Source organism: Octopus bimaculoides, chromosome 16 (genome assembly GCF_046866305.1).
Source record: "Octopus bimaculoides isolate indiv1 chromosome 16, ASM4686630v1, whole genome shotgun sequence".
Classification (NCBI taxonomy): domain Eukaryota; kingdom Metazoa; phylum Mollusca; class Cephalopoda; order Octopoda; family Octopodidae; genus Octopus; species Octopus bimaculoides.
In genome coordinates, this window is record NC_142943.1 from 47,263,078 (window position 1) to 47,279,263 (window position 16,186).

Below are 16,186 nucleotides of genomic sequence, written 5' to 3' on the forward strand. Positions count from 1 at the left end.
GTGTGTGTGTGTGTGTGTGTGTGTGTGTGTGTGTGTGTGTGTGTGTGTGTGTGTGTGTATACATAGAGAGAGAGAGAGAGAGATGCATGTCTGTATGTATGCATATAATTCTTAAATAAGAATTCCATTGATCATGACTTCAAAGTTTCAGTCAGCTAAGTCCTCATCAGACTGCTTAATTAGCCAAAACTTGTTTGTATGTATGTATGTACAATGTGCTTCTAACAGTTTCCATCCACCAAATCTACTCACAAGGCTTTACAGATTATATAGTGTTGCTGTCATACAAACACATTAATGAAATTCCAAACTGCACATTTAAAGAATAATCAATAAAATAGACAATTTTAAAAGAATTACTCTGATTTCTTCACTACTTGGTAACTTTTGTAGATCGTTTCTATTTCTCTCGTGTGCTTGATCATTACTTCGAGGATTTGATTTTACTAAGCTGAAATCAGTAAATGATAGAATTCAAGATTTATAAAATGAATTTGTCATGATGAACCTAGAGTCTAATATTTCAGTCTTTATCTTTTGTTTGAGAGTGAGAAATAGAAGGAAGGTTGTGTTTTTGCTGAAATGGAATCAAGAAAATGGAAGAGGAATTAAAGTTGAAGAAAAGATGTGGGAGGTGTGTATTTCCAGAGAGAGAGAGCAATGCAATGACTTGGTCAGATGTCAAAGGTGAGAGGTGAACAAAGAGTAAAAGAAGCTAGAAAATTTAGACAGAAGTCAGAAAGAGACAATTTCTCAATAATAACAATAATAACAATAATAATAATAATAATAATAATAATAATAATAATAGATAGGTAGTCATGATGGGCTTAATATACATGTACCTCAGTGTCACCTTGATGGCATACACTGCTCTCTCACTCAGTAATAATAACAATAACAATAATATTAATAATAATCCTTTCTATTGTAAGCACAAGGCCTGAAATTTGGGGGAGGGTGTGAGTCAATTACCTCAACCCCAGTACTCCATTGGTACTTATTTTATCAACCCCAAAAAGAAAAAAGGCAAAGGAGTCCTCAACAGAATTTGAACTCATGACATAAAGATGGACAAAATGTCACTAAGCATCTTGCCTGGTGTGCTAACAATTCTGCCAACTCATAATAACAGTAAAGTTCATCTGTCATTGTCGATGATGATAAAGGACATCAGGTGGGAGAAGCTAGGTCACAATGCATCTGGCTGTGGTCAGTCAGGCCAATGCATGCTCAGAAGGTTCTCCTGCGGGTCAAGCACTGGTGGTCTGCTAGGAATGAAGGCAAAGAATTAGCTCTGGACTTGCACTTCTCACATTTTCTTTACATTCATATGATCCTGTTTTGTTTGTAAGAAGTGGCACTTCTGTTGGTGTCGCTACCTATGCCAGGCATGGTGATCCTGTGCTTGCATTTGCCAGACGTCAGGGCTGATCTGAAAGCACTTTAGTGAGGCTTTCAGAGGATCTTTGAAGCACTTTTTCTGCCCACCTTGTTTGTACTTGCCTTCTGCCAATTCAATATAGAACAGTCTTTTGGTTAGCTGCATGACAACCACTCAAACAAGGTGGCTACCAACCTAACCTGTGCTCTCCTCAGTAATGTGTATTTATGTACATACATACATACATACATACATACATACATACATACATACATACATATATATATATGACTGACCACTAAATCCACATGTTTTTTTTTTTCTCTCTCTGTTTATTTCCTCGTGTTCCTTTTTGTTGAAGAGCATAGGCTCGAAACATAAAAGACTTTCTCACTTTCCCGAGAGTCAAACTCCTACACCTTCTTGTTGTTTATACATCTGTCTTCACACACACATACACACACACACATTACACACATACACAAAGAGGTTCAACAACTAATCATCAGACTGAAATATGAATTGTGCTTGATCTGCTTGATTAAAACCTTTAAGGTGGTGCCAAAGCATGACGGTGGCTCAATGGTTGAAACCAGTAAAATCTGTTCCTCATTAAAATGCGATATGTTTTGTCAATATTATTAATGTTATGACTGTTTTGAGGCTGATAAGTTTGCAGGAATGATGCATTGCTATACTAAATGCCAGCTGTTTCAATTCCTCTCCAACTGAAAATGATATAAGCCTTTCTACTTTAAGCACAAAGTCTGAAATTTTGAGGGAAAGGGGATAACTCAATTACATTGCACCCAATATTCAACTGGTACTTATTTCCTCAACCTCAAAAGGACGAAAGACAAAGTTGACCTCAGCAGAATCTGAAGTCAGAAAATAAAGTTGGAAGAAATGCCACTAAGCATTTTCTTTGATTCTTCCAGCTCATCACCTTACTGAAAATAAAATAATACAAATGGTATTATTAAAAAAATTTTGTTTGTGAAATTGAAGGAAATAATATATATTTTAATTTCTTTAAGGACCAGGTAATGCAAGGTTAGAAGCTTTGTTTCATTTCTAAATCTTAAGTGAAATGTGCTGTTTGGAAATGATTTACATATGTCATCAAATTTAAGAACATATCTGTTGCATTACCTCAATTTTATGTGATGTCTCATCCATAGCTTCATTTCATTCTGCAAAATAAAAGAAACAATAGTAAATATTAGAGCAAATGATGAAGTTAAAACTTCCAACTTTTGACATTAATGCAGTAACACTATAGGTTAATGGAATACGTGTAGTTTCTTGCAGAGCATCAACAGGAAGACTGAACTATCTAAACAACAACTATGACAATAGACACACATTTTGTACTTACATTTCTCTTCTTTTCATCATCAATAACTTTCTTTTTATCATCTCCATCATCGTTGTTGGTAGTCATTGCTTTCTCTTCAATATTTTATGTTCCTATAATCTGAAAATAAAATAATATTTTGAATAAACGAGAATTAAAAAAAAATGAACTCAAATTTAATAGTAATTTCTGATTTGATATTTCGTAAATTCTTTTTTTTTTTTTTATTATTATTTTTCTTCATCTGCTAATGTACACATAAAAACACACATTTCGTGTGGAGTGAAAATTTCCAAAGAGAAGCTAGACATTGACTCCAGTACTTGACCAGCATTTATTTTATCAATACCGAAAGAATGAAAGACAAAGTGAACTTCAATGGGATTTGAACCCAGAACGTAAATTCAGATGAAATACTGGTTAGCATTTAGTCCAGCGTGTTAATGATTCTACCAGCATGCACCTTGTGTGTGCCTTTTGACTATAAAGCCATACCTACAACCGTGGGAAGGCACACGTGTGCATACACACATAATACATACATATATATATTTATATATATATATATATATATATATATATATATATATATATATATATGCATCATGTGTGTATGTCTGTGTGTGTGTGCATGCGTTTGTGTGTGTTTCTGTATGTGCGTACTCAAGAGGTATTTGATGACATATTTAGTTATTTAATAAAATGACTCTTATCTAGTACTCCTTGTACTTACTCTACCGGTCACTTTTAGTGAACTATTATGTTGCAGGGTCATAAAAAATCTAACATTGATTGTCAAGTGACAGCGGGGGTACACACACGCACGCACACCACACACACACAACACACATGCACAAAACATTTTCAGTTTCCGTCCACCAAATCCACTCACAAGGCTTTGGTCGGCCTGAGTCTATTGTAGAAGACACTTGCCCAAGGTGCCACGTAGTGAGAATGAACCCGGAACCATGTAGTTGTGAAGTAAACTTTTGCACAGCAGCATTATTTCCGTCTGCTCGCTCAATTTAAGTTTACAATACTTTTTCAGTTATATCAAGGGAAATAACTCTCAAATCTTAACCAGTAAGATATATATTTCTTTTCATTTTTTGGGTTCCGTTTTCCGATTCTCTGATATCTTGATGTGCGGCTCCACCTTTGCTCTTCTGTCGGTCTGGATGTAAAGAGTTGTATATTACTCGCACAAATACATACATACACACACACATACACATTATATATACCAAAGCTTGGGTGTGTGTGTGTGTGTGTGTAAAGTTGATGAGAAAAAGTGTACACTCGAAATATGTATTCAAGAGGGCATTAGTTTAACACCATATTCTATTGATCTTTTTAATTTCAAATAAAATATATTTTAAAAAATCGAATGAAATTAACAATACAAGGACAATACAAATGAAGCGATGATCAGGCCACGCTCCGACCCCACAAGCCCCGATCTATCGGTGGTACCTTTTTTATTCGTTTTTTTTTCCGTCTATTCACACGGTTCCTTGCACGCACAACACTCGTGCAACATGCTTCCATCTCTTTTGGAACGTACACTCCGACAGACATCTCTTCTCCAGCCACACCTTCCTTTTCAAATGAAAAGTAAAAAATGATAGTAAATTGTGGCCAGAGATAAAGTTGCCTGTCTTAATTCCTTTTATCCTAGTCTTCCATACTACCTCTTTCGCTATTTCTACAACCGTAAGAAAACAATTCTTACCTTCGTTTGTTAAAACTGCCGGTGAGTCAATTTTTATAATTGACTCAGTCGACAGCTGTACTCTTCCTTCGCCGGACAATAGGTGTTCAGCATAAGCCCACATTTCAGATATCTCCGGATACTGAACAATAACGTGAGGGACGGTTTCCCTGTCTCCCCCGCATCTTGGACAGGTCGGCGACTGACGCTTACCGTGTCTTGCGAGCTTATCCCAAACGGGCAAGGTACCTCTGTAGCATTGCTAAGTTAAGGACTTTTGGAAGTTGTCCAACGTTCTCAACCCGAATGTACGGTGAAACAGGCTGTCCAGTTGAATAAACCCGAGACCTAGAGTCGCCCCCAGGCCATCGTCGCATTCAGATTCTACCAACCGACTATATAAAATCCGTGTGGAACCCCCACCGCTGGCGTTGCCCGAGTGCCGGAATAGCAAGAGGGCCTTACGGCACTCTTTATGCCATTCACTCGACCTCGGTCTACGAGAACACCAGGCTTCCTGTTCGCAAAAACTTTTGAACTCGGGGAACATTTGTCTGGCCAGCGGAGACCACAGCCGTTCACTATCCAGAGGTGCCTCAACTTCAACGCATGCCTGCGCATCATTAACCAAGGCATCCCTAAACCTCCCTTTAAAGGCTTTTGACAGCAGACAGAGCGTTTCAAAAGTGGCGACCTACCCTTCCACAAAAAGCGAAAGAGCTGTCTCTCCAAACTGATCAACCACGAATCCGGACAGGGCACGACGGTCAGGCGGTAGGTAATGACCGATGCGATAAACACATTGGCCACCTCCGCCCTCCCTTTCAGGGATAGCTCCCACCAAGACCAGGTCTTGACTACTGCAGCCACCCTGCTCAATACCTCCGTCCAGTTCTTCTCCATCTGGAGGCCTGGTCCAAACCAAACTCCCAGCAACTTAACCGGTCCCTCTATCCAGCGCCCAACAACGCTGTCTGAAGGCATCGACTTACCAACCCAGGTGCCGAGCTGCAAGCCGACCGACTTTTCCCGGTTAATCTTTGCTCCTGCCACCTCCTCGTAAGCCTCAATAGTCTTATCCACTTCACGTAGGAGTGCTACTGAGGTTACGCTGATAGTGATATCATCCGCGTAAGCCGTAACAAACTTCTCTAGACCTGGTTCTCTCGGAATGCCACTCAACCTTCGCAGTAGTGGCTCGAGAGCTACCACATGCAAAAGCGGTGAGAGCGGACATCCTTGACGAACCGAGCGTCTGATAGAGAACGGTTTCGAAAGGAAACCGTTCACCCGAACTATCGAGTCAATGTTGTGTTACAAAGCAATAAACCACCTGAGGAAGCCTAGGCCGAGGTATCGATGGTCAACCCTATCAAAAGCTTTAGACTGGTCCAAATGTACCAATGCCCCACCTTTGCCAGATTGATTACCAACCCTCTATGGTATAGCGAATAAGATGGAGGGTATCCTGAATGGTTCTGCCTGGGATGGCACATGTCTGTGCCCCCCCCCCCCCCCGACTATACCATTCATGACACGCGTCAACCTTTTCGCTAAGACCTTGACCAAAATCTTCACTTCTGCGTTTAACAGAGTGATGGGCCTGAAATTCTCTATAACGTCCCCTTGTCCGGATCCTTTCTGACCAACGTCACTACTCCCCGGTTCACAGATCTAGGGATAAACCTATTCTGTTGCCAGTTCGCGTAAACGTCAGCCAGTAGATGCCCGAACAAGACCAGGTCTTGACTACTGCAGCCACCCTGCTCAATACCTCCGTCCAGTTCTTCTCGGTTTCTTTTTAGTAGGACCAACATCTCACCCTCATCTCCCGCCTGACTCGGAGAAACGTATTTCTCATAGCCGTTCAGGAAGGGGGACAGATCTCTTGGCCCCTTTATCTATATATATATATTCTGTAAACAATAATGATTTCAAACTTTTGCCACAAGGGCTGCTTGGAAGAGGGGATTATGTCAATTACATCGACCCCCACCTCCAGTACTGAGCTATATATATATAGATGGACAGGGACAACTGATGAAGGAGAAGATTCTTTATGTTGCATGTCTCGTTTCTCTGTTTGTTTTTTTTTCGTTGTTCGAAAAATAGTTCGTTTTTTGTTTTCGTTTCTCATTGTGTTTAACGTTTTTTTTTTTTTTGTGTGTGTGATGTCCTGTACCCATATATGCATGTATCTATACATATAGATGTATGTACATATATGTATGGATATATGCATATTATTATATATTATTTATATTATTATTATTACCATTATAATATATATATATATATATATATATATATATATATATATATATATATATATACATATAAAAAAGATAAGAGTGAAAAAACTACCGAAGGCTTGTGTTACATGGATAAAGTATATATTTAAATTATGTCAGAAAAATGTTAGAAAATCTTTTTGGTATCAAAAAGATTTTATAACATTTTTCTGACATAATTTAAATATATACTTTATCCATGTAACACAAGCCTTCTGTAGTTTTTTCACTCTTATTATCTTTTATACATCCAACCACGTGCTTTCACATACCAACTTTCTCACACACACACACACATATATACATATATATATATATATATATATATATATTTATATATATATATATATATATATATATATATATATATATATATATATATATAATTTCTTGTTTCATCCACCTGGAATTACGATGGATGGGGTTCCGAAATATACACACCATTCAACAGGTTGTAACCTAACTTTCTCACTTCTTTTTTTTCCGACAATTTCTCCAGATTTCTGTGTTTTAAACACAGAAGGCCGTAACTCTGGGCACCATATTTTCCCATATTTTCATTTGGCTAATTTTTTTTTTTGCTGTTGTTAGTGTTGTTGTTATTAAAAGCTTTGACAATCGTGTATACACACATACATACATACATACATAGACATATATACTTAAACGTGTGTGTATGAATGTATAGAAACACGCGCGCACTTCACACATGCACATACAAACCTCTGTGCCTCAGAGTTTGTCCTAGGTTTGGAGAGCTGTGCGGTTTGAAAACTGAGGCGGATAAATTGCGGTGTGTAGTGAAATTCAGATAATTTCAAGCTTATTAAATACCAAACCGAAACAAGAATTATATGGATGCAACTCTTTCTCCTTAATAACGAAGAAGAGAGGGGAAAATATTTCTTTTAAATGTTTATGGAGTGCGGTGAGATTTATTAGTTTTAAAAAATGAATAATAGCTGTTTATAAAACAGGCGGAAATTATGCCCAATTCTGACTGTTTCCTTATTTCTCCTGTCAAATATTCTACCTTCCCAGTTAGACTTTAAAAAAAAATAAATAATAAATAAACGCGATTTCTGTTTAATAGAAACCCATAGAAACTCAGTAAAATTTTCACAAAATAGGAACGTTTACGTATTCATATGTGTGTATATATATATATATATATATATATATATATATATATATATATATATATATATATATATATATATATATATATATATATATATATATATATATATATATATATATATATATATATATATATATATATATATATATATATATATATATATATATATATATAAGCGCAGGGGTGGCTGTAGGGTAAGGAGCTCGCTTCCCAACCACATGGTTCCGGGTTCACCTTGGGTCAGTGTCTTCAGCTGTAGCCTCGGGCCGACCAGTCTTGTGAGTGAATTTGGTAGGCGGAGACTGAAAGAAGCCCATTGTGTGCATGTGTAGTATTCCTGTATTTCATTATTACTGACAAGGATTCTGAAAAATCTTTCTTTTTTTTTTCATGTTATTTTTCTCCTTGTCTCTGTAACTCTTTCATTTCCCAGGAGATACCAATGATTATGGATTGGGCACCACCAAGCGTTTCGGAACAAAAACCGACCGAACTTTATTTAATTTTTTTGTTGCTTTGTGTTTTTAGTTGGTTTTTTCTTTTTGGTTTTTTTTCCCGACAATTTCTTCGGACACCGTTTATAAGCATAAAAGATTACGATTTTTCTTTTCTTTTTTTAGAACTTCCGTAAGCTTGTACAATTTTTTTTTTTTTTAATAAATCGGAGAGAAATTACATTCATTATTGTATATTAAGCCGAAACCACAAAACTGAAACTAATACAAGCCCGTGTTCAATATTTCAAATTAATTTTCAAATAAGAATAATAAAGTAATTTGGTTTCAAATTTAGGTATACGGACAGCAAGCTAGGGTCTAAGGCGATTACATCAACTCCAGTTCTCAACCTGTACTTATTTTATCGACCCCGAAAGGAATTTGAACTCAGAACGTAAAGACAGACATGCCAACGGTTCTACCAGGTCACCACCTTTAAACTAATATCGTAATTTGACCAACATATTCTTATTGCTTTTCAACAGTTTTAATGATAAGGTTTGGTTTTTAAATTAAACAGTTAACTGCACTCACGCACTAATTACTATTTGATAAAGAACAACCAGATAAAGAAACTTTACAGAAGTTATGAAATAATTCACTTACATTTCGGCAGGTTAGCTACCTGTACCACACAGCTGCGAACGATCACCCGGCGGACGGTCACAAGAAAAGAAAGACACTTGTTAAGATATATAAATAAACTTTTCACGCTTGCTGAAGATGTAACCGGTTTGTCACTTTTAATTTGCTAAATTCCAGTAGTACCGGGGAAGAAACTGTCTTTGGATATCCCGGTGTTTAAGCCCCAATATAAAAGAATTTTCAAAATGGTAAAATAAGTTGACCGATGCATTATTTTAAAAGTTACGATGATGCAAAGTCCCAATTTTCAAGCAACTATAATTCACGTTTCGGTTTCTTGTTTCATGTTTCCGTCCGCTAGACAGGGCCAGCGTTGTCCACTTCCAGCATTTTCAGTTTGTTGCATGAATTGCCTATGTAATTCCATTTCTGTCTATCTGTTTGTTCTGTTGTTCTTCCATCATGTCTTGAATTCTTCGGGTGTTTCAGCCACTTTTTAAATATTTCCATCCGCCGATACTGTTCTTTCACTTTGCACAACATAATTTTCTTACCCTAATATCGCAGTAGTAATGATGTCTTCTGTGTTTAGTAATTCTCATTTTCCTTTCTTTCTTGGTAGGTAGAGTTTGTCGGCATTACTGTTAGAATTGTGAGCTGCTTCATAGTTTTATTTTGTTTTGTTTTTGTTTTTTTTTGTGTGTGTTTTTTTTCTATTTAAGCTACGGAGATCCGATCTTTGTCCATTTTAGAAAGGGAGCAGTGTATCCTAATATTGGCATGACTCGTGTATTTATTACTTTAATAATATTCTCTCCATTTAACTTTGCTTTGAGCACCTTTCTGATTATTCTCATGTACTCTTTGAAGATTTTCTTTCTCGTTTCTCCTTCCGTTTTCCTATCGTCTTGCAGCATTTCCACGCACTTGTATCACTCACCTAATTATTATCTAATGATATACCATCGGAGCTTATCTTCCAGCCTCTCTTAATAATTAACAATGCGCATTTATTTACCCTAGGCAGCATCCCAATATCCTTGCTGAATATTTCTTATTTGGATTAGAGAATCCGAGTCTTTTTCTCTTCTTGTGTATAGCTTGTGGCCTTCCATATGAAGCAGGTGATTTATAAATGGAATAAAAGAGAGAGTGAGCCTCCTAGGAATATCCCCTGCGTATTTTTACGCTTCAAACGATTCCTTTGCACATATTAATTCTACTTCCCACACATTAATCGCTTTTCACAAAAGGCTGCTTCTCTTCTCATTGATTCTGAGCGTCCTCAGGTATTCCAAGAAGCAGTAGTGTGGAACATTGCCGTAAGCCTTCTTGGAATCTATCACACCAACCGTTAAATTCTTTCTTAGTCGCACCTCATTTAGTCTTCTACTATCAATATATAGTAGGTCAGCAGTTTTTCTCCTCCTCATTCTTCTTCTCCGCATGATTATGTAATTTTCCAGGTTCGTGCTGAACATAAACTGCTTTCACTCACCAGGTAGAACTTGGCCTTAAATGTCTTTGTAAAATTTTTATTATGATCACTACGGATCTAATTTACATAGATGATACAAAGACAAATACAAACAAATGTACAAAATGTATGAAGTTCTTTTTAAAAAATTTTTACGATGTTTTTATAAAATTAAAAAAAAAAAAACGATGACTTTGAATATCCAGACATACATATGCATGCATACCCACACACATCTATATAAATATATATATATATACACATACATACATACATACATACATACACACACACACACATACCCATACATACACCTACACACATGTATGTCTATAAAAAGAAGGGGAGATTGGGTTTTTCAACCCGGCAGCCTATAAGGCCCAGCAGTTTGCCTTTTATTTTCACAATGATTAGTTTGGGTGACTTACACCCACCTTTTTCACTACTTCCTTCCATCTTCGTTCATATACTTTCTCAGACAGGGTTCTCTTTTCCAGCCCTATCTTGCTCTTCAGGTGATATCTGAAGTAGAACAGCAATCCAGGGCCGGATATGTAGGACCCTGTCACGATGCCTTCCATTCTCGTCCTCCATATACACTCTTTCAATACTGCTACCGTACAGAGAAAACAAGCCTCACCTTCCTTTGATAGTCCAGTTGGCGGTATCATCTTTATCATAGACTCAGCCGACAGCTGTACTCGTCCCAAATGCGACAACACGTGTTCCACGTAAATCATCAAGCCGGAGAGCTTCCGACAATGTACGAGAGCGTGCTGGACAGTTTCACTGTCCTGCTCGCATCTCGGACATGTCGGTGGCACTGCTAAACCGTGCCTGGATAACTTTTCGCGAACAGGTAGAGCATTCCTGTAACTCTGCCAAGTCAGAGATTTTTGGAAATTATCCAAGTACTCTGGCTTGAAGGTCTTACGAAACAGGTTGGCGAGTTGGTTCTCGTCGAACCCCAGAGCCCCTCCTAAGACGTCATCGTTTCCCTCCTCCACTAGCCGTCTGTAAAATACCGAGGTGGTATTCCCGCAGCCAGCCTTGCCCGTCTTGTGGATAGACCAGAGTGCCTGACGGCACTCCTTCTGCCATAAAGTCAGATTACATCTTCTAATGAGACCGGGTTTAAATCGTTCCAGCGAGGCCGGTCGCGGCAGGAACTCCTCCGCCAACGGACTCCACACCTTATCACCCTCCAGGTGGCACCAGAGATGTCTCAGCCTCAACGCATGTCTGCGCATCATTAGCCAGGGCATCCCCAAACCACCCTTTAGCGGTTCCTGGCAGCATACGGAGCGCCTCACAAGTGGCTTTCCCCCCCCCCCCTCCACAAAAAGCGGAAGAGGAGTCGTACCAGCTTGTTTAGCCAAAAATCGGGGCAAGGCACAACGGACAGGCGGTAGGTGATTACAGATGCTATAAACATCTGCACTACCTCCGCTCTACCCTTCAAGGACAGAGACCGCCCGGACCACTTCCGGATTATGGCCTCCACCTTGTTTACTACCTCGCTCCAATTCTTCTCCGTCTGTGAATCTGAACCGAACCAGACTCCAAGCAACTTAACAGGACCATCTGTCCAGTGTCCAACGACACTGGACGATAACGGCCTGTTCCTCCAGGTGCCGAGGCGCAGACCGATGGACTTGTCCTTGTTAACTTTAGCTCCTGCCACCGCTTCGTATCTTCGGAGAGCATCTTCTACTCGAGGTAGTTGTGCTTCCTCAGACACGATGAGAGTGACGTCGTCCGCATACGCAGAAGTAAACTTACCGCATCCGATCTCATTAGGGTTGCCACCCAACTTCTCCAGCCTCCGCAGCAATGGCTCCAGGGCCAAAACATACAGGACCGGAGACAAGGGGCACCCTTGACGAACAGACCGCTTGATCGAAAACGGCTCCGTTAGGTAACCGTTTATCTGGACGGTGGATTTAATGCCGCTGTACATAGCGGAGATCCACCCGCGAAAGCCCGGGCCTATCCCAGCCGCTTCGAGGACGGCCTCCAGGTACCGATGGTCGACCCTATCGAATGCTTTACTTTGGTCTAAGTGGACCACTGCCCCTCCTTTGCCGGCTAATTTCCCAACCCTGTCTAAGGTGTAGCGGAGAAGGTGAAGATTGTCCTGGATCGACCTGCCTGGGATTGCACAGGTCTGTGCCTTCCCGACAAGCTTCTCCACGACCGCCGTCAACCTTTTAGCTAACACCTTGGCCAAAATCTTTAGCTCTACGTTGAGTAGAGTTATGGGCCTATAGTTACTAATGCTATCCCCCTTGCTTGGGTCCTTCTGTATCAGCGTCACAACTCCCCAGCTTACAGAACTGGGAATTCTCCCATTCTGCTGCCAGTTTGCATAGACGCCTGCCAGAATCTCCCCAAACAAGTCCGGCATTGCTCGGTAAAACTCGTAGGGCAGACCATCCAGTCCCGGAGACTTTTCCCCAGCGCACTCGGCCAGCACCTCTCTTACCTCCGCGGGAGTGATCAGGCCTTCACAGCATTCAGCCTCGCGCGCCGAGAGTCGAGGCCCGCCAGCTAGAAAGTCCCTTAAGGGCTCCCCACGCCCAAGCGGACCGCTCTCCCCGAACACCCGAGCAAAATGCTGGTGAAGGGCCTTTTGCATCTCCTCCTGTCCATAGATCCTGCGTCCCTGCCCGTCAGTTAAAGACCCAATGCAGGACTTCTTGCCCTTCTGACTCTCCACATGGCGAGCCCATCTGGCTGCGTTGATACCTTCTCGTTTCCCAGCGCGTAACTTAGCTCTGACTCGGCATCCTTCATGTTTGGCATTGAGGTGACGATACAAGACCGTTCTCGCCGCCGTCACTCTGGATGCGGTGCCAGATTCCATTGCCTCATCTAGACTCCTGACTAAGTCACCCTCTATTCTAGTCCTATCTAAACTTAGCTGATTGCTAAATCTAATGGACTCAAGTCGTATGGCTCTCTTGAGGGCGTGCCACCATCTATTATTAATGATGGTGCCACATAATGCCCTCTGCACTAACTCCTTAATCCGGGTACGAAAAGCTACACAAGTCAAAATAGACTTGTTCATTTTCCAATACCCGGGTCCCTGTCTATGACACTTATCTATATGCACCTCACACGTCACAAGTTTGTGATCCGAGTAAGGCACAATGCAAAAATGTGGACAGCTAAAACTATTCTTATCTCTTTCCTTAACAAACATTCTATCTATATACGATCTGCGTGAGCCGTCGTTGTTACTCCACGTCCACTGTGGAACGCTCGGCTCATCCAGTCGGTAACGGTCTACTAGATTAAAGCTCTCTAGTAGACCTTTGAGGCAAGAATTTCCTTTCCTATCAGCGGAGCCTACACTATCAACTCGCGCATCGAGAATAGTGTTGAAGTCCCCTAACAATACTATGGTTTTAGACGTCAATAGAAAGTACTCCAGGTTCCGAAAAAAATCCGACTGCCTGTGTTCGTTAGGAGCGTAGACAGCCACCAACCTGAGGGACTGCTTACTTTCGTGTGTCACATCTAGGACGACCAGCCTACCTTCTGGGTCCAGAAAGACAGTACGTATCTGCAAATCCAAGTTTTTCTTGATGAGGACTGCCACGCCTGCACCTCCCCTCCGGCTCGGAGAAATAAATTTCTCGTAACCATTGAGGAGGGGCGAGAACGCTTCAGGTCCCTTCATCTTGGACTCGGTTATTACAGCCACATCTATTCTATGTGAAATGAGGTCGTGCAGAAAACAAGCCTGTTTCCATTTCGACCCCATTCCACGCACATTTAAACTACCCAACTTAATCATTGAAAAATAAAGGTAGAAAATGAGGACTTACGGTTGTGAGAGGGAGCATGGCACTTTTTGTCTGCCAACCTCCCCTCCTCCTTCCGTTTCTGCATTACTCTTCCTCGGGGTTGCCACCGGGCTCTGGTTTGGGGTGGCTGCCGGGCTGACAATCAATCTGCCCTCTTTTACGTCGTTGGAGACGTCAATTATTAGTTTGTTTCTAACGTGCTCTTGAAACAGTCTTTCTGCAAAGTCTTCTTCCGAGACCTTTGCATATCTGTATTGAGCGTCCTCTGTGCCGCTCTTGAAATATCTTACCCTTGGGTGGGCTTTGATATACTTCACCACTTTTTCATTTTTAGTGTTTATCGCCACTATTTTTTCGTTTTTTTTAAAACCTTTCAATGCAGGTTGAGGGGTGGGGGGCTTGAACCTCTGTCCTATCAGCGTTGTGCCGGCGGGGTAAGGGTGGGAAGTTGTTTTTTTTTCCTCTGTCTGTGCAGAGGTTTTTTTTTTTGTTTGGGGAGGGGACTCTGGCGTGTGTTGTTTCTTCCTTTTGTAGCTCGCAGTTTGGAACTCCATCTTTTCCGTTTCGTTCACCACTACGCAACTATTTTTTCTCTCTCTTGTTCTTTTTCTTGCTGTTTTTTTCCTTCTACCGTGTTTCCACTCTCCACTTCGATGGTGACTGCTTTGCCTTTTTCTTTTTCTTCCTCGTCCGCTTTCGGAGGAGGGGCGTCACTCGTTTTAACGGTGTTTGGCCTTGTTTTTACACAGGCCGAGCGGACGTGACCCTTCTGCCCACACTTGAAACATCTGGGTCGACGTCCCTCCACCGACACGTGGATGGTATGCCCCTCCCCCACAAACACCCTATCAGGCAAATTCTCGAATGTGCTGTTCTCAACTTGGACCAGAATTTCCAACGTCTTCATGCTTAGGATATTAATTTTCTCCTCGACATCAAATATAACCGCTGCTGCCGCCCACATTACGTCGTATCTGAAAGGTATGTCCTCAATGGTCACCCGTGCTGTTCTTTTTCCCATGTAAGTGGGCAGCAACATGATTACATCGTTTTTTAACGTCTCCGTCGAGACCTCCCTCGCCACTTCAGCCGAGTCGAAGTGCACCTCAACCATTGCACTTCGTACTCCGCGGTTGACGTGGCGGACCTTTGGCCATATTGGCGCCAGACACCTCTCGACCAGTTCGTTACGAACCTCCGTGATTTTTTTTTCTTTTATATTGTATACCTTGTATACTACTATCTTTTCCTTTCGTGCATTGACAGTCTCGGGTGGTGGAATCAATTTGGTTTCACCATCCACTTTTTGTATGTACTTCCTGAACGCGTACAGACTCTCTTTTACAATTTTCAGTTCAATTGTGCTTCCACCAACAGCCTGAGAAAAACTTTGCTTTGGCATACTTTCTCCCTGAATGGGAGCGTTGCTTTCGGCTGTCGCCATTTTGTCAAAAAGACAAAAATAACAGAAAAAATTCTTGTCGCCAAATGAATGGTATTTTCCTGCCCCGTAGGGCGAAAAACTACTGTTAAACAAACAGTTACAAAAAATGTCTCACAATAACAGACGTAAAAGAACTCACACAGACGTAGCAGCAAAGATATTTGAATCAAGATATAATACTCCAAACAGGAAAATTCATATATTGTTTGTCTCACGACAGAACGCGGCCTTAAATGTCTTTGTGTCCCACGTGTCTCATGGTGGGCCCAGCTACCTTCTGCTACTCGGTGACGATTCTGAGAATGCTAGAGGAACATTGAGAATACTTCTTTCTCTTTGCCACAGAAGACACGTCCGTTTCAGAGGCTTCCTGGTCTTTTCCAACCCAGGAGAAAGGGCCAGCTTTGTTTCACACTTTCTCACATTGCTTACTCCTAAAGAATTACGTTAAGTGTACATGTGTCTGTGGAATACTCAGACACAT

The 16,186-nt window shown here is 40.8% G+C and overlaps 1 protein-coding gene across 3 annotated transcripts in view; it reads right to left on the reverse strand.

Moving 5' to 3' along the window:
- Nucleotides 1-9,127, reverse strand: part of LOC106876914 (transient receptor potential cation channel subfamily M member-like 2) — a 52,490-nt gene extending 43,363 nt beyond the window's left edge. For all 3 annotated transcript variants that reach the window (XR_016244664.1, XM_089364663.1, XM_014925663.3), the window contains exons 1-4: nucleotides 8,988-9,127; nucleotides 2,763-2,861; nucleotides 2,537-2,577; nucleotides 361-451 (exon numbers count right to left, since the gene is read on the reverse strand). Coding sequence is in view for 2 of the 3 variants with exons in the window: in XM_089364663.1 (XP_089220789.1) it covers nucleotides 361-451; nucleotides 2,537-2,577; nucleotides 2,763-2,828 (198 nt within the window). In the remaining variant the exon portion in view is untranslated. The remainder of the gene's footprint in view (nucleotides 1-360; nucleotides 452-2,536; nucleotides 2,578-2,762; nucleotides 2,862-8,987) is intronic.
- Nucleotides 9,128-16,186: the final 7,059 nt, after the last annotated feature.